This window comes from Coffea arabica, chromosome 2c, assembly GCF_036785885.1.
Source record: "Coffea arabica cultivar ET-39 chromosome 2c, Coffea Arabica ET-39 HiFi, whole genome shotgun sequence".
Taxonomy (NCBI): domain Eukaryota; kingdom Viridiplantae; phylum Streptophyta; class Magnoliopsida; order Gentianales; family Rubiaceae; genus Coffea; species Coffea arabica.
In genome coordinates this window covers 68,659,953-68,679,833 of record NC_092312.1, presented here as the reverse complement: position 1 = coordinate 68,679,833, position 19,881 = coordinate 68,659,953, and the positions used below count along the sequence as shown (strand labels likewise).

Sequence of the window (19,881 nt, the reverse complement as noted above, 5' to 3'; positions counted from 1 at the left end):
ATTGCATATCAGTCCAAATCTCTTGTGAGGTCTTCTTAAAATTTCATCTCGTAGGACATCTATTTAAAATATAAATAGCACAAGATACTGCTTCTGTCCAAAAGAATTTAAGAATACCTTTGGAGTGCATCATAGATCTCACCATATCCATCACAGCCCCATTTTTTCTTCATGTCACACCATTCTACTGAGGTGAATATAGGGCTGTCAATTAGTGTTTTATATCACTTTTTACCAAATAATCATCACAAACAAAATAGTCGATACCTCTGTCAGTTCTTAAAATTTTAATAAAGTAACCATTTTGCTTCTCCACATAATACTTGGACTTTTTAAACACATCACATGCATCAGATTTATTTCTCAAAAAATACACCCAGGTCTTCCTGTTAAAATCATCAATGAAAATAATAAAATACTTATGACTACAAATAGAAGGAACTTCAACTGTGCATAAATTTGAATGAATTAGTTCAAATGGTCGATTTGCCCTCCAAGCTTTGCCTTTTGGAAAACAATCCCTATACTTCTTTCCCAAAATACAAACTCACACTTCTTGTCAAAAAAATCAATACATGGTAGCCCAATAACCAATTTCTTTCTTGCAAAAACTTTCAAACTCCTAAAATTCAAATGTCTAAACTGCATATGTCATAACCAAGAATCATCATAAGTCATGGAATTAAAGCAAGGTAAATCACCACAATTAAGAGAAAGAGGTCACAAACGACTACGGTTCATTTTTACCTTGGCAATTAATTCCAATTTTTCATCACTTATAGTGCTATCACCATATTTAAATTGCAGATCATAACATTTCTCAGACAGTTATCCCAAACTCAATAAATTATAATATAAACTTGGCACGTAGAAAACATCAGATATATAATTCGAAGACCCATCTTGCAAGATAATTCTAATTTTCTCTTTTCCAAGAATCGACACCCTTTATTATTTTCAAATTTCACAAATATATGAAAGGATTCATCCAAATTAGAAAACATCTCCATATTATCACACATATAATTACTATAGCCAGAATCAATAAATCAATCATTCTTCCTAGACTCTTCAGTTGCAAAACTAGAAATCAACAAAGTATCCTATCTATCATCACTATTTTCAGCCATTTAACATGTACCTCTTTATTAGACCAATATTCATTCTGATAATGATCAACTTTACCACAATTATAACATTGGATATTAGATCTATTATGCCTTTGAAAATTATTTCTTTGATTCTACTGTTGATTATTTTGTTGATCCCTATTAGAATTATTTTTGGGGTGGTCAGAATAATTATCTCTACCACAACCATGAAAGTTACCTCTACCCCTACGTCCTCTGCCTCTGAAATTCTGACCCCTTTGATTTGTGTCCGTATGATTCATCTCCTCTTTTTCTTTTGGGTGATCCACCTTGACTTATAACACCTCCTCTAATATATCTGATGGCTGCTGATTCAGGAACATATCATACGTTAGCAATTCACCTCCAATTCAGCAAGTGACAATTTATCAAAGTCCTTTGTGGCTTCAATGACCATCTTCTTGGTATGAAATTTGGCAGTTGGAGATCATAAGACTTTTTCAACAACTTCAACTTCTTCCAAATTCTCACTATTGGACTCCATATCATTGACAATTTCTTTAATTGTGCCAATAAAATCTTTAACTGATTCCGTGAGTTTCATCTGGGCCAACTCAAACTGTTTACTGAGTTCCTGCAATCTAATTTTTCTCACATTAGTAGCGCTCCAATTTGAGTTCACCAAAATTGTCCAAACCTCTTTTGCTGACTTTGCATGTATGAAGTTTTGGGCTACATGCAATTGGACTTGAGTGTTGAGATAGTATAGTGCCTTGTAATCCAACTGTCTATTCCTCTCTAATTCTTTAACCATATCGCTTGATGATTTGGTGCCTGCAGCCGGTTCCGTGTATCCCATTTCGACAATATCCTAAATTCCAATAGTTTTGAAAAAAATTCCCCATCATTATCCTCCAAGTTTCAAAATCATTTTTACCATCAAAGATAAAAACGTGATAATTTTGCAAATAATTTGGATCCATGTTTCAATTTCTTAAGATCTCATGCAAAGCTCTAATACCATTTTGTAAGAAAAATAACCCATAGTATAAATAATACAAATGAATCACACAATCGATAATCTTGGCAACAGAAAATATAAAAAAAAACTCGCGACAGCAAAAAACGAAGTGGAGGAGCAACAACTTCTTTATTTCTTTTCACTCTCAGCACATACGCCACGACTACTATTACAAATATATAGACCATCTGGTTTCCAATTATCTAAGGAATTAAAAGTCAAGAATCACATATATCAGTTTGGCTAGTGAGTTTTTTGAATATTTGTCTAAAACTTTACTATAACTTACTGTAGAAGTTTTTAAAAAAATTTTTGAGTGTGTAAATTTTTGAATATTTTGAAGTGTATAGTTTAAAATTTTTGAAAAGTTTTTGAGATTACTGTAACTAAAATTTTTAAAAAACTTGTAGCATACAAACTTGGCAAAAAAACTCAAGTGCCAAACATGGCCATAGTAGGACTTGGACTTAGCCAACAACCTCTTGGATTGTTGGTCATCACCAAGACTTTAAAGTCCTATTGGAGTGGGAAGTCAAGAATTCAATTTTGATCTCTTACCATATACTGGTCACTTAATTGTAACTAGCACTTTCAAGTGGTTTCCTCCTAATGGGAACCTCGTAGATTAGGCACAGAAAAAAAAAAAAAAAAAAAAAAGCAGGACTTGGACTCCGGAACTTGGACCAACCTAATACTTATAAAGAAATTATAAACTAATGGAAACCAATTAAGAATAAGAACTTGGTTTAACATCCTACAAGGGTGAATAGTATCTGGCCACTAGGGAGGTCGCCAGTTGGGAACGCGGCCCACCTGTTGCAAGAACTGATTTTTCGAGTTATGTTTCATCTATTGTAGATCGCGAGTACCACAGCTCTGATCATCGAGGGAGAAGGATCGGCGCAGGCATCACTGATAGGATTGTGCTGCATTGTAATGAGCACTTTGTTCCTGATACTGAATTCTGCGGTATCAGAAAGGGATGAAAAGAGCTCATTTTTCTTGCATAGGGAACCTTAAAAATGGTCATTATAATCTGTCAGTTTGTCATGAGGAAAGGTGGGACAAAATGTCTCACAATGAACAATTTCAGATTACAAATTCAGATTTTGGCTTATTTGAACTAAGAGATTCAAGATATTATTGCAAACTATATTAGATATGATTCTGATATTAACTGAACCACACATTTGAGAATATTGCCGTCACCTGAATTGATCCACAGATGCTTTTCTCCGTTACGGAAAAAATCCATTGGGAAAATGTGAGAGCTCAAATCCTTTCATCGACCACATATCAACATCACAAAGTCAAGACAGTGTTTATTCTTTTTGCCTAAATCAGGAAGTGCAGTTGAGGACTTTGCAGGTCCAAGCGAATAACAAAAGGAAACGGCAAATTAAATAAATAAATAAATAAATAAAAAACCCTTCCTGTTCATTGTCAATATTTATTTGGTTCAACTTATCCGAGACTTGTTTTAGAAATGTCATATGGAAAAAGTGTACTTCATACTCAACATTGTTTTGATGACCATTTTGCTATCATCCTTGCATTAACAACTCCACCATAGAAAAATCTGAGAACATCTTCTGTAAGTCTTATTTCTATGGGAAAACATTGCATAATTTTAATTAACTTGGAAAGATTAGCTCATGCTGCAAACAGAACCCAAAAAAAAAAACACACACACAAATTACATTTCCTACCCTCTTTCATCATCCCGAGCCCTAGAATTGCAAAAAATACTGATGAAACGTTCATCCACTGTTACCGTTTGTTAAAAAAAATATCTATGATCCATCAAAATGATAGAACAGATAGCATGGCAGACATCAGCGATCCAGCAAAGTTCACGCCAGACAAGCTTTCTCTTCTGATCTTTTTCGGATAATAATTGTGTCCTATAATTAAAGTAAATAAAAACAGATAGGTATCTACACCGCAGAGCATATCAGGAATCGGGTTCTGGCAAAGACACCGTGCAGATCATGCTGGATAATGATCTAGCTCCAGGCCTCAAATTTCAACACCTTTCCCAGCAGTATTTTAAGTTCTTTACTAGTTCATATTTCAAATGTCTCGAACCAATAAACAATGTAGAAAGGTCTATGCTATTAGAAAATGCAGTTGCATGTAAACAATCTGGATGTGGACAAACATCCATACTCTACTACCTACTCTTTTGTACGCCAGGAAAACCAACAGAATCAAAGAATGACATATTTCTTCCACCAAAACAAAGATCTTCAGTCTTAGCTATGCTATTTCTCCCTATATATACATTCTGAAACTTCTGTTAGATTCAAATCCTAGAAGAATAGATGTTAAGCAACTTTTGAGCATTTTTAGTAGTTCAAACCCAATAAAGGGTTCCCTGGCCTGAAGCATGAACCACATCAGCGAAGTGAGGTCTGATATTCCTGCTACGCATGTAACTCAGGAACTGCCGGGGTAGTTCTTCCAAGAGAGCCTGAACAATTGATATCTCTCCACCTGCACAAAGTTGGCAAAACTATCAGGTCATACATTTAAGTAGAGGAAAGCAAGAGGAAGAAATATATCTGTTAGGAAAAAGGTGATTATAGGAGAAAAAGAGACAAAGAAACATTGACAAACAAAGAGAATTTAAAGTGAGCTGAAGCTGCCGACAACTTGAACTAACTTCTTAAAGCATAACTTAATCAGCGACCTATGCTGCTCTATAAAAAGCCTTGCATGTATCATTTTGAACACCATGCAGTCCACCAATCCGTGTCCAAGATCTTCCACGCCATTTATATTCACGTTGGCTGTAATTTTCATTACCACTTTGTAAGTTAACTCCCAAAGTTCCCATTCACTACATGAGGAGATCTTGCTCAAAGTTGATTATTACTACAGCCTGTCTTCTATTTAATACATAATTTCATGAATAGAAGTTTGAATAGCTTCATGGCCAGTGATGACAGTCAATGCAATGTCAACTGTGAACCAGTCAGAGGCCCACGAAGAGTAAATAAGAGAAGAATCTTCAAAAACAGGCTCCAGCTTCGAAGAACGTTCCATGGAGATGTTCAAAATATATTCCTTAAGGCAGCAAGAAGTAATAACTCCAAAAGGACAGTGGAACTAGTAGAGGGAATTGGATTTTACAACAAACCTTCAAGGCACATATAACTATTGTCATGACCATAGTTTACATTCCTGATCACATTGTGTTTAACAAGTATTTGAGGCAAAACTTGCAATTAGGTCTGAGTTCAACGACTTAGTTTTCGGTCAAGAGTATAGTAGTAACTTTGAACAAATCTGTAATCATTTATCACATGGTTGTCATTAACATTTCAAAGGTTATAATTACTTCTGCAGACAACGAGAATCGAGAACTAGAATAGTTTCACAGTTCAATACTAGAAACAGGAGAAAAATGATCAATTTGTGAAATCATTCAAGTTCTCCAAGTACCAAAAATATTGTACCTCTTTCAATATTCTTTATTCCTTTTAGTATACATCCACCTCTCAGACAATCTTCAGGCATCAGAACCCATATTCAATCTTAACTCATCATGCATCCAATCCTTTTATCAAACGAAAACCAAAACTTAAGACTAAGAACCAAGTACAGTATCAAGATGGTTATAACTTTCCTTTGCAAGCGTGTATCTCGTTTCTTAACAAGTTCAGTGTCTTACGTAAAGAAATTATAAACTGAGTCACTTCAATTAGCTTAAACAATATGAGCATGATTCAACTACAAAGTTCTCCAAGTTCAAGATTTTTAGTGCCTTTTGAATCCACTAAATTTCATTTAAGTACATACCAAAAGCGAATAAAAGATAACTAGTTTCCAGCCATAAGCTTTCTCAACAATCTGGGGATTTGGATCACCAACTGTTCACGTTCACAGTCCATTAGGCAAACAGACTCAGAAATAGCACTTTAAACTTCTATCTTGGGCCTATTAGGGAAAGCCACCGTCCAGATAGGTTGTCACACTCCCCCAAACCCCCCCCCCCACCCACACACAAAAAAAGGCAAAAAAACAGAGGAACTGAAGAAAGGAACCACACAGTAAAATGTTCATGTGGACCATGCGTGCTGACAAAACTAAACTGTCTTGCATTTGATGAAATGAAACTCCAAGAGCTAATTAACAACAGCCAGGTGCCTAGATGGCTATAAGAGCTTGGCCAGTTCTAAGAGGCAATAAAAAATTATCTCGGAATAGGGTAGTTCCATCGTAATTGTCCTATATCAACTAAATTGTTAATATAAAAGCTAAAAATTCGATGTGTTGAATACCTACCAAAGGATGCAAAATAACTGCTAAGGTTATCCCCAGAAGAAGAATAGGTATATATACATAACAAGTGGTCTTTCTATTAGAAAAGAATCATATGCTAGTATAAATTAAGTGAATAAGCACTTACAATGTACTTCACGCATAGGAACAAACTGAACTATGTCACGGGTAGCTACCCTTCCAGTTGAACTCTCTAATCGGTGTCCATCATCAGCATCAAGGACCTACCAAATGAAATGATTTTTGTTTTTCACATGCAAACTCGCTGTATGGACCTAGTCAAATTCCAGCTACAAAAGTTAAAAAATTACAACAGTAAGAATGTACCTCCATTTGAGTAAAATCTGCTCCGCCAACTCCAACAATTAGGATGGAAAGTGGCAGGTCAGATGCCCTGACCAAAGCATCTTTAGTTTCTTGGATGTCACTTAGGACTCCATCCTACCAGAAGGCAAAATTTGCTATATTTCAGGAGCAAAGAGTAAAAATACGCCGCAAAGACGATAAAATTCAAGTATTTACTTTGCATACCGTTATAATTAGCAAGATGAAATACTTGTTCTGGTTGACAGAAAGGGAGCCACCAGCAATTTCTGCAGCCCTGTTAATAACTGGACCAAACAATGTGGGCCCAGAAAGGGTGACATTATACAGTGTACTTGAATAAGCAGCCATAATGCCTTCTATACCAGTAACCTACAATAAAGAATACCAATCAAATGAAACAACTGTCACAGAATTCAAAATTTGATTAACAAGAAATTCAAGTTTTAACATTAATTGATTAACAAGAAATTCAGGTTTTAACATTAATTGATTGCTGAAACATATGCAACGTTGGGATAAATATAGTCAACTTCAGTAGCATCTCCTTGACTTAAAAATCAGTCAAGTGGTGTACCCAAAATGACAATGACACGGATTAAGTGCTATAGGGGATCTCATTTAATTCTGATACTCTTAAATAAGCGGAAAAAGTCCTCAAGCTATTACAATTTTACTCTGCTGGTGTCCCTGTTTGAATCAAACATTTTTTTCAATCTAACCAATGTTCCAGCTCATATGCAATGGAGAAATTGATTTGAGAGAGAAGTGAATTTTGCTACGGAAATTAGAAAACTAAAAGCATTCTGATTGCATGCTTTAAAATGGTAAAACATCGCAACGTGGAGAATTGTTAAACTATATTTTTTTCCCCTCAGCTGCTTTCATAACTTATTGATTAATTTGGCAAAAGAAATTATATAACATTTTGCTTGAGCTTACTTGACTTGGCATAGGTGGATATGCTGGAGAATCGGCTTATAATATCAAATATTCTATAGCCTCAAATCTGTAAAATTTAAAGTTTCAGATTTACAATGAGATTTCTCCTAAATATTAACACTCTGTGAGCAAATTGTGCTGACAAAAATATACTGACATTCTACAGCCCGTTTGGTTGGGAGGTTTTGTACCCTTCAATGGGAATAAGAGGGAAATGACTCCCATTGATAGTGTTTGGTTGACCATTATGACTTTTTTCATTCCCAATTTTAGGTCTTCCAACACCCAAAACCCATTACCCACCAATTTGGGCACTTTCACTTCTCATTAACGAGCTTGAAGAAAATAAGCCCAAATTGAAGTCGAAAAAGATAGAAGAGAAAAAGACACACATATGCCTTCTTCCTCCTCCATACTGCTGCTTCTCCTCCACCTCCACCACCCTTGCCCTTCTACTTCATCCCTCCCCTCTCCTACCCTCCATGCTACTGCCGCATCTCTCCATCCCTCTTGCCCTTCTACTTCATCTCTTAGCACCTTTTTCCCAATAGAGATTAATTTTGCATAACAAATTTGAAATTGGAATTAATGGGTTGGTTTGTATACGGGATCATGTCGCAACTCAATGACATATACACCAGTAGGCAGCAGTGGTGAAGGCAATGGGAGGTGGGGCCATAGTGGTAGTAGTGGGCAAGGGATTAAGAGGAAGGAAAAAAAGGAAAAAAGGAATCGAAATTAAAAAGTGGAAGAAGGAGATGGGTTCGTAGTGCCCAAGAAATCAAGTGTAGCGAAAAAAACAAAGGAAGGAACAGGTTGTGGAGCGAGGTGGTGGTGGAGTGGGCAAGAGATGAAAGGCGGAAGGAAGCTACAAAAAGTTCAGGGATACATAATTTTTTTTCAAATTTTTTAAAAAGTCATCCCATTCCATAATGACTACCAAGCATTGGATTTCATCAAAAGGAATCTACACAAATCCATTATCATTGAGGGGGTCTTTCATAGTGATTATCATTGCTATTCCTTAGTAGCATCGAAACGGGTGGTTAATGATAGACATTATCTCTCATCCATCTTTTGATAGTCAAAAGAAATAACCACGCATACACTCATCAGTTATCATTGTTAAGGAGTTTTTAGATATGAACTAACACATGTAACCCATTCCAAAAGCCTGTATCACCGGTCTTAGCCAAAATGTACCTCCATAAAAGGTGATTGCAGGCCATGGTACCATTATCAAGTGGACCATCAGGAACACAATCAAGTTCTGTCTCTCTAGTAACTTGAAAGTGAAACTATCTAAGTTCACATACTTGTGAGGACCACATTATGAAACTAAATAATCAAACACAAGCATAAAACAATTTTCTCTTGCTCATCAGCCAACCCAAGATAAAGTTAACTGAATGCAGGAAGCACTGCAAATGGAATCAAGCGATATGGATGACGCATAAGATGTTTTTAGACAAATACTAACTATAAAAGAGATTGTCACCTCAAAGTCAGTAGGGCTTCCATTCAAGTTGAAACAATGGGACACTGAACCACCAAATGTTTTTCCACCAAAACCCCAAGCTGGAAAGCGTCTATCAGAGTCATAAAACTGTACAACTTCCCCAACATCCATTATAGCCTGTAATGATTTTCAGTTAATCATTCAACTATAAGTTTTTAACATCTGAAGCATGAGAAAAAGAGAATTGCATTCATAAAATTTTCTGCTACTTCCAGATAAGTCATAAATGCAGACACACGAAACTGAAACTTACACACACAACTTATGGCATTATGTTAGCTTTGTGAATTGATCCAATTAAATTCCTACCACCAATATAATAAGTTTTAGAAAATTAAGGCCAATAAACAAGTCCAATTTACATCATCATCCATCTACTTAACATAAGTGAAGTTTTAAGCATATCGTTAATTTAGAAAATTTCAGATAGCACAAAAAGCACAACAAAAGAGATGACTGGAAATGTACAAGGAGGAAGTGTAAGAGGAAGAGGTAAGACAACCTGCTGGTAAGCATTCAGGCGCCCTGAAGGATCAATATAATGCAAGGAGTCCGAATTATGAGGATTTCCATTTGAAGCTGAATAAAAAGGAAGTTGAAAGAGGAACAGAAAACTTTAAATAGAAATATGGAGATTGACCAAAAAAGAAATAACCAAATTGTTAAAGGCCCAAAAAAGGTTTACAAGATCACTTACCAGTAAAGTCAACTGCAACCATGAAATTAAGCTCAAACCCACTCGAAATGTAATCAAGGAAACTGTATAGCTGCTTCTCAACATACCCATCCACAAAGAGCTGACCTTCGGTAATCTACAAATAGGTAATGCAAGAAAATTGGATATAAAAAACATGCAAGAGATGAAGGATGAAGGAGACATACATGCAAGACAAGGGTCATATCCCTTGGCTAATGGAAATAGATCCATAAAGCACTGATAACACGAGCAAAAGGAGAAAACTAAACCTTTTCAACTCGCCGTAAATGAGATGGGGGTGAAACAAGATTTACTCCAGATCTAGTTTGGTGAAGGTGTTCCAGCTCTGCCACTGTTTTTTGTAGTTTCCTGTTAAGATTTGAAGCTACGCCATTAGTTATGACTCGAGGAACAGATGGAAGGAGGAAAACTGAACATCAAACATTAAGCAGAACCATTGAGGATAAAAATATCGGAACATTAGAAATAACAAAATAGCATACCGAAAAAGTGGAATGAGAAAAGTGAAATTACCCAATGAGAACATGATTGCCACTGCTGTTGAAATCAAAACATTCGATTATCAACGGGTTATCCTGCAATGCAGGCCTTTGTTATTAGACATTGAGTGCATGAAAATGTTAAATACGGGGGGATCCATGCTGTAACTTAATTTGTTCCTGTTTCTATGAGTTCTCCAATCTAGCCCTGGTGTATTTTCTCCAAATCTAGCCTCAAATATCTTCCTAATTTATCATTCTTGAAACCTCATCTCTGATTTTGCTTTTCTTTTCTATTTAGGCTCAAATTTGTATTGCTGGAAAACATGTCCCAGAAAATATTTTCCCTATATTTGGGCGTTAGGCTGCATGCTATGTCAAGAATTTTTTTCCGAAAGAAAAGGTTTTAGCCGATCGGATAAAAACAACTTACGTAAAGCTTTTACTGAAGTTGTTTCTAAACCAACACTACTTCCTCTTCCAAAACAAAAAGCTTACCCTCTAAGCATCCCTTTCTCTTCAATTATTCATCCTCTCTCAAACACACTAATTTGTGGGTTCCTTTTCCTCTCTTATCTCGAACACATTTACTTATTCCTCTGCCTCTCTCTTCTTACACATAGGCGGAGACAGAGAATTTCAAGTATGGCTTCATGGATTCATGGGAGGTACACCAATATGGCATTGATTTTGTTTGGATGAATTGGTGGCATCTTGTTGGGTACATATCTTATTCAATACTACTTAGAATCTTTACTGGGTCTTCTATGATTATGAATGCTTGCGAAAATAATTTTGATTGTCTTTGGGTCTTGAATTGATGGTGATGTTTGTAGGAGTGGTTTAAGAGGTGGTAGTAATAGTACTGGCATACAGGTGGTTCAAGGAAATCTTATAGTATTGGATGTTAGTTGTGAGGAAAATATTATCAAAAAGTAAACCAAACATTAGAAAATATTGAAAAAATCAACTATTGTCAGGGAAATGATTTCAGCGATCATATTTTCTAGGGGAAAACATTCTGTAGGCAAACAAACGAACCTTTCATTCAGCACAAAGCGAGCAGGAAGCTTACCTTGCTTATGTATTGCTGCATGGTTAGACATAGCGGTTTCCAGACTGGATTCAAGTTGTTGTTTATGACTTCTGTCTTGCAAATTGGAATAGAACCCCCACTCTCAGCAATCCTAGAGATTCTAAGAAAAGGATCCTGAGAACAGGAAAATAAGAACAGGATTATAAAAAAAAAAAAAAAAAAAAGTTGAAATAGCTTTAAACTCATCACAATTGATATTTACAAAATCCATACACTTTTAGAAAACAGATCCTTGTTATCAAGGTGATGACAACGAAAGGTCATCTCCACTGCATTCCTTGAAGCTACAGTTTCCTCTGCTTGGACAGTAAGAGTACCCAAGCTTTTCAAGCCACGACCATCTCGATTGTGAAGATTCAAGGTCAAAGTTCTGTTTCTTTTAGTAACAATCTGGAACCACAGAGACTCAACATTATAGACCGTCTCGACAATGAAAAGGATGAAGCAATCCAATTTCATATTGCCTCTTATCAGGAAAAGACAATGTCATCTCCATTTCAAGTTCGCAATACATGGAACATTGCAGCATCAGTAAAAACTTCATAATTTATTAAAGCAAGAAAATAATCCAATCTACTATCTGGAACCACAAAAACTCGACATTATAGACTTTCAACAATGAAAAGGATAAAGCAATCCTATTTCATAATGTCTCTTATCAGAAAAAGACAATGTCATCTCCATTTCAAGTTCATTAATACATGAAGCATTGGAGAAACAGTTAAAAACTTCATAATATATTAAAGCCAGAAAATAATCCAGTATACTATCTTCAGATTTTTTCTGTATATTTGAAGATACTTCAATCTTCATCTATTGTGCTTCCAATTCTTTTTATGCTAACTAAATCACTACGATCTTAACTTACGGCTAGCATTACCAAAATTGGGGTCTCTAATAGGATCGATCAGAAAAAAAAATACTGAGAGTGGAGATTTAAAGGATAGAATACTGACTATATAGTTTACAAATCCTTAAAGTTGAAATAAAATAGTTTAAAATAAGACTTTGGGGTGGCAAAAAATTCAAACGTAGAAACTGACCATAAAACTCAAAATCAACATCAAATCTAGGAGAATTTCTAACAGTTACGACTTATAGTAGATATTAATTCAATTAACTGGTGCATACAGGCTGCTCCACCCATTCCTCAACACCCACCCTAATGTTGCAATGGAGAAGGGTAAAGGCCGCATCATTCCTGTGTACTATAGTAAAAGACACTTATTTCCAGGAACTAACACAATTCATCAACCCAAAATACACTACTGCATTAACTATGTCTGCAGCAACAGTAATGTGTTACAGTTGTTAACCAAATGCAAGTAACTCACCTCAGATAGAACACAACTAGCTTCACCAAGAAAATCTTGATCCTTCAGCTTCAAGTTCTGCAAGATTGCAAGGACAAAGATTCGCTTAAGCTTCCATATGGATCTGAAGCCTAATAGCTCCAAAATTTCATGAACCAAATTAAATGCTAACTCAATCTAAATAAGCAATCATTCAAACATGATCACACCTTAACCTTGATGGACAGTATTCACCAATACTTATCAATTACATCAAAAGTTGAGCTATTCCAATCTTTAGTAGTGATCAAACAGTATTAGTGATTCAGAAATAATTCCACATTTTTTCAGTATGGTGAAAATCCAACAGCAAGTGGACTATAGGTGCTGCATAATTTCTTCAAAATCATTAGCTTTACCAATCTTTTAGAGGTGGCTGTCCGATCCAAAAACTAACTCAACAAATAAATCAAGTTTCAAGGACTAGAACTCAAGACATTTATTGACCACATAAAATATGATAAATGACAAGTCCCAACCCTATATATATATATATATATATATATATATATATATATATTATCTGCTTCCAGAAGAAATTGAAGAATTTTTTGGGAATCCTACAAGATCCGTCGTTCTTTTTTCTCTGATAGATGGTCAGAGCTTCATCTGGGTTTGAATCCTACTGAGAGGTCCACTAGAGACCAAAAATTGTTGAAGAAACAACAAGATCTTTCTTTTGTTCCTTCCAGGCGATTGGAAAATAAAGAAATGGTTAATATATTCAAGATAATTACGTATTTACAAAATACCATCTCAATTCATCCTATTTCATCAGATCCAGGATGTGATATGGTTCCAAAGGATGAACCGGATATGGACAGTTCAAATAAGATTTCATTCTTGAACAAAAATCCATTTTTTGATTTATTTCATCTATTCCATGCCCGGAACAGGGGAGGATACACCTTACACCACGATTTTGAATTAGAAGAGAGATTTCAAGAAATGGTGGATCTATACATATATATATACACATGTATATATAATTGTAGGATTACTGAATCAATAGCAGAAAATATAGCATAGAATACCTTCACAGGTAGATTGTGGTATTGCGAATCAACGTCATAAACATGAAAGCTGCAGGGGGGAAAAAGGATAGTCAAGATGCTATGAGCACAAAAGGAAGCAAATAAGAGGTGGTAGTAAAGCTTACATCAATGGCTGAACAATCTCAAATTGATAATTGACACTGATTTTTTGAATCCAAGTAGGTTCCAGATTATTCATAATCACTTCTGTTCGACCAAGTTCTTCAAGGGTTCCATTCCTTTTCTTTGAATAAACCACAGCCATTGGATCGCTCTGTTGCCAGGTAGAAAACAACATTCACTTGTAAGATGCTTAAATTTGAAAGACCAAGATTTCGATGGGCAAGTAATAAGATTACAGTACTAGAGTAACAGCAGAGGTGCCAATAAGACCTGAAAGCTGACAACAAATACTGGCTTATTAGTGGATGAGTGGAATGAAATGAAGTTCTTGAAAACACAAAGATCTCAAAAGTAACTTGAAAATGTTGCAACTCTAAAATTCCAAAGTTTGGAATTGCTGAATCCAGATTCTTTCCTTAGTTTCTGAAATTTCCACATGACAAGCAGTAGAGCAGGCTTCCATAACTTTTAGAGGAAAACTATTTACATAGCTAGAGAAGCACTTGATAAGTAAACTTCCCAAACAAACTCTTATATCTTCAACAGTTAGTCTCAAATTTTATATCCAGAAAAGTCAATGCAATAACTGGACTTAAACAGAAATCCATAAAACATGAGACTGAATTTAAATGTGTGACCAATTACTTGTTACTCAACAGCTTAGGTGGGGATACAAATAATGGTCTCTTGATTATTTATACCCAGAGGAAAATTGATGACCAACAAAATATTATACATATATGTACATGTACATCATGCAAACAAAGAAACACATGTACAGAGAGAGAGAGATTTACATGGCCAAACTCAACATGATGTGCATACCTTTGAGATAATATCACGATCACGTAACTTTGAAGCTGACAAAGACAACTGCAAGTAGCAAAGTCAGTTAAACCAACTGTCTATGTGATGGACAACAAAATCAAGTAGGATCCTTCTATAAACAAATATAAAATACAAACAAGAATGATACTAATATGGAGCGAACTGGTTCAGATATATTTACTAGTAAAGCTATACAAAAATCAACTTCCAACTGTTGTATTTTGCCTATTGTCAGCAGACGGATTCCAAAATCAGAAAATAGCTTGATCATCTGAGTTTGTCATATTTTCAACAGTCTAAAAATTGTAGTCACCTTTCAACCCCATGCATTATAAACTTGGAGCATTTTTTCATGGGCCATTGCTTAGCTAACAAGTACTAGTAATTGTAATAGCAATAGTTCTCCAGATTATAAAAAAGATAGGTGTCCTGCCTTTTTTCTGAAGGAAAACTATTTTTAATGTTGAACCATCCTAGAAAAAGGATGAGTTTTCAGAAGCAAGCAACTTTTATGATAATAATGCTGTAAGAAACCGCATCATATGATTGATGGTCAACAACATTGCATGATTAATGGCCCCACAATATAAGGACCACCATCTGTTGTTTTATGGCCACTTTCTGAGGAATATTGGCAATAGCATGTCTCTTCAGAATAAATAAGGTTTCCATCACAAGACATATTTCCACATACTGAAACCATTGCAAACAAGAATACATTTTTGGTAAGCGTTCTTCTTCTACTTTCGCAATATAGAAAGACATTGGCCCAACTGTAAATCCAGTATGAGATAACTTACTGCAACTGCTTAATAATGGGACAACTAACTAAATTGACCCATTGTTTCAACAATGCAATAATAATTTCTAGTAAAACCTCCAGGATCATATGGTTCACAGGAATGGAAAAAGGAACAAGACCCTGGATGAGTATCACCAAAAATGACGCCAAAGATAATTCCTATTCCATTCTGTGCAAAATACAAGCCAGATAAGAACCTCCATTCCTTTTCTAGTGACTTGCAATCCTTGTTGTCAATCTAGAGTGACTTGATTTTTACCCTTTCCCAAGAAGTATTAGAAATTCCATGACTAAATACTTTTAAGTATGCAACATATACAGCAAGATCTAAATACCAGTTTACGGATCAAATTAAATGTAAAACCTGTTTCCAACAAAATATTCAAAATTAGTCGGTATCAACAATGTTAGGACAGCAGTTTTTCAATGATTCATACATGTTCAAATAGTACATTGTGTAGTAATAATTTGCAAAATAACGATTTTTATGGATTCAAATTTCTTTAACCATCCAAGAATCAGATTTATAACCACTTGTTTCTTTGCCAGATATATGCTATTTCTTATAGATTAAGACAAATTTCAGTCATTGGACAACTTCAAAGTCAAAATAATCACGAACTTTTCAAGGCCTTTGTTTCATTTTGTGGAAGGAAGAGAAACATGTTTTGTTGCATTTAAGGAAGCAGTGACAATAATTACCATCTGTCCATTCTCAAGTAAATTATGAATACTGATAGTGACATATTGTGATACTTCAACTATCGACGAGTAAGTTGCTGATGGTAATATGCATGTCAAAATGAGATGCCAATATCAATTGAACCTTTGTCAGGTAAACTTATTCATCACATGAAACCATTGAATATAGCCAGACACATGATTAATCCTTTTATATGCTCTACCTGAGGGTAATATCCTTAATCCTAAAGGATAAACAGGGAACAGTTTCCTACATTTCCATGTACTCTAGATTATAATCCAACAAATTCCATTCCATTCCATTTTTGCATATTTATAAAGGCAATGCTATGATTTTGAAACATGACAAAAGATCAGAAATCAGGTTTACTACCTGAATTCACTGTGTGGTTGCATGAATATGAAGAAGATACTGCTGACAAAATACATAAATAAGAAACAACTAAGCATGACATGGAATACACCATATTCTTTTGTCCTTATGGCTGAATGGCGCTATAAAATCAACAATTATAATCTAACTCCACTTTTTAGCTTTGTTTTCAGGCCAGTATGTGAGAGAATTATTTAAAATCAACAATTATGATCTAAGTTTGTTTGGATAGAGTATTATTTTATTTGAAATAATTACTATAGCACTTTTTGTGATATGATGTATGTGAGATAAAAAGGTAGTTGGGAATATAAAAAGATGGGTTAGGAAATGTGTTTATGATACAAGCAAAATATTATTTGAGATAATTTCCTATCCAAACACTCCACCCTTGATTTTGTCACCACACAAGAACAAAAGAACTCCTGTTCTGGTGGTCATTCTTCAAGACAAATAAGGAACAAGTTAATATACCAAAATATTTTACAATTTCTCACCAGAATCAACCAAAAGAAAAACTCACCCAACAACCCCAAGTTAAACTTCTAAGAATTTAATGTGGATGGGGCGAGCAATCAACTTATAGCACTACAATTCAGTTTGAGCAATCACAAGGCATCGTCCTACTAGTCCAAAATAATGGAACCAAATTAGGGCAGCAAATTTTTTTTATTATGCCCCGTGATGACCCATTTGAGCCTATTGTTGTTTTCCCAGATAGATTTCCTTAATCACATTTGTCTATTGAGCGCAAGATTTTTCACTTTCAACAAGTTAAAAAGTAGAACTCCCACAATTATCATATACTTCTCTTTCAATCTTATATCATGATTTTCTGGCTCACTAATAATCAACCTGTCATCTTTTCTCACACTTTCCATCTCAAATATCACTTAGATTTTAGTTCTCTTTTTCATAATAATCTATTGAAGGCGAGTATCTTCACTTTCAACAAATGCTTACCTATATCTTGAAAATCATACTCATTCTCAAAGCCCTTTTTTTTTAAAATCTTTTTCCTCATCTCGAATTTTTGAAACTAAACTGTACCTTGCTCACTAGTCAGCATAATTCAATATTCTTGAAAAGAATTTTGAAACAAAGTATACATATCGGAAAGAAAAACTCAAATATTGCAAACAATGAAAACAAAAAATAAAAGACCATTAAACAAATAGACGACTTGAAAAGTCAGACAGCATAAACAATTCCTGTAAGTACAACGTTTGACGGAGACAATTCAATTCTGAACAAAGGGTTTAGACTATTGCTCCCATGTTGACGACCACAGTTAAGTTTTAACCCTCATTTTTTTCTTTGTTTATTTGGTGGGGATAATTGTACTAGTACAGACCTCGAGTTGCGGGTAAAGGGCTTGGACACCTTTAGTCTGGAAGAAAAATTCCACAGCATCATTGTGCCCGGAGGCGGTGGCCCCGGCGGCGCTTCCAGCACCACCAAAACCCTGGGCCCCCAGGTGGCCCACAATTCCAACTCCTCCGACAGCTTGCTGCCCTCCTTTCACATCAGAAAAACATCCCCCCATTGCTTATCCCCTTGTCTAACAAACTAACAATTTCCCAGTAATTCTCCTTCTTTCTTTCTTTCTTTCTTTCCTTCCCTCCCTTGGCTTTCGCCAAATTTCACTTCCAACAAAGAATCAGAAATCATCACGATCTTCTGAGATACATATGTATATATATACACAACACAACCCCCTTGCCCTGTCAGTTCCTCACCTCACGCGTTGCTAATTGGATGATTAATTTTCCAGGCAAATTCCCGGCGATAAATGTTTCGAACCGCTCTTTCAAATTATTACTAGTAGCTTCCAGTAGCATTTAGACTAATTTTGTTTAAGATGGGGACCGGCGACCAGTTCTACGGTTCCATTTATACTCTGGACGTAAAATTTAAAAAATAATAATAATTAAGGTTTGAATACTCGAAACGAAATCATGAAGAAGATGCTTGGCCATACGCGGGCTAAATTAATACATTCACGTGGATAGAGCGTGCCAGCGAGAGGTCGACTATATGTAAGGTAAAAAATGTGACAATCAGCTTCTATTATAGAAGTGTTATGATTCATGAATTGTCACCTCCGCTCTTCAATTTTGTGATTTTTTTGGCATTTTGAGCCTGTAGAACTATATGTTACCTTGCTAGATCTCAATTTTAAATTGTAGACCAATAATTGTTAGGATCCAATTAAATTAGATACCAAAAAACTAATTATTAATAGGGAAAATAAGGTTTATTTTAAAAGCCACCATTTTCAATTTCTTTGAAAGGTGGGATATGTCTTTGAAAAAAAGAAAAAGTGGAATAGAACCTAACAGTTATAGTTACAGTTAAACTCTATTTCAAGTTTTAGTTCCTTTTGAATTCTGATTATGATTTCAGTTCCTCCCAATTATACTTTAGTTTTTTTTTTTTTATAAGAAAACAACGAAAAAAATTTTTATTACTGGGATTGCTGGAAATCGTCCGACACGATTTGCTTGACAAAATTTGGAGGAGCACTCGAAAGAGATTCATGAAGGGTGGCAATCTTTGCTTGATTGGCTAACGTGTACTTTTAGTTAAGCATAGTTATAAAGTTGATTCTGTTCAGAATAAAGGGAAACCAATGTCAATGAATTTAGACAAAAGAATTCAAAATTTTGTGATATTATTACTAAATAAGGAAAAGAAATATAATACCAATTATATCAAAAGAAATACCAATTATATAATACCAATTACGATTTCACTTTATATTAAAAAAAGTTGATTTGGTTTTTTTTACAAATTTTTAATAGATAGTTCAAACCAAACCACAATCACCGGTTTCGGTTCCTACTCCAATTTTTTTAAGAACTTGAACCAAAATCTTTGGCCAAGCTTTTAGTGATGGTTTCAGTTCTCTAAATTTGATTATTATCCAATTCAATAAAAAGGTTGGTCCAATTCTGGTTTGATTTTGATTCGAACTTGAACTGTGGCAATAAAAGGTTGTTGTTGTTGAATCGGAGAGGTGTTTGAATCACGGGTCAACCGATCTGACCGAGTCAGTTTCCGATTCAATGATTTTTTTTTACAAAATTATATAAATATATATATAATCGCAAAATAAGACATTCAATGGACTAATTTAAAACTTTATATGATAAAAAATTTAATATTTTCAAAGAACTTGGACTTTCAC

The 19,881-nt window shown here is 35.0% G+C and overlaps 1 protein-coding gene across 1 annotated transcript; it reads right to left on the bottom strand.

The window, feature by feature from the left end:
• Positions 1 to 4,157: 4,157 nt before the first annotated feature.
• On the bottom strand, positions 4,158 to 18,722 carry LOC113727549 (protein BONZAI 3). The gene is made up of 16 exons (XM_027251778.2): positions 18,046 to 18,722; positions 14,812 to 14,859; positions 13,989 to 14,137; positions 13,864 to 13,912; positions 12,812 to 12,868; positions 11,691 to 11,867; positions 11,457 to 11,591; positions 10,416 to 10,477; positions 10,151 to 10,250; positions 9,882 to 9,996; positions 9,687 to 9,763; positions 9,164 to 9,301; positions 6,931 to 7,095; positions 6,727 to 6,840; positions 6,527 to 6,623; positions 4,158 to 4,608 (listed from the first exon to the last, which is right to left on the bottom strand). Exons 1-16 carry the CDS (start codon positions 18,235 to 18,237, stop codon positions 4,469 to 4,471), a joined length of 1,815 nt encoding a protein of 604 aa, XP_027107579.1. The 5' UTR covers positions 18,238 to 18,722; the 3' UTR covers positions 4,158 to 4,468.
• Positions 18,723 to 19,881: the final 1,159 nt, after the last annotated feature.

Excerpts from the sequence above, each read along its gene's own strand:
- LOC113727549 (XM_027251778.2), bottom strand. The coding sequence starts at position 18,237 with ATGGGGGGATGTTTTTCTGATGTGAAAGGAGGGCAGCAAGCTGTCGGA. Across the intron at positions 6,841-6,930 it reads TCATCTTGCTAATTATAACG|GATGGAGTCCTAAGTGACAT; the intron begins GTATGCAAAGTA and ends GCCTTCTGGTAG. Across the intron at positions 6,624-6,726 it reads CAGATTTTACTCAAATGGAG|GTCCTTGATGCTGATGATGG; the intron begins GTACATTCTTAC and ends TTCATTTGGTAG.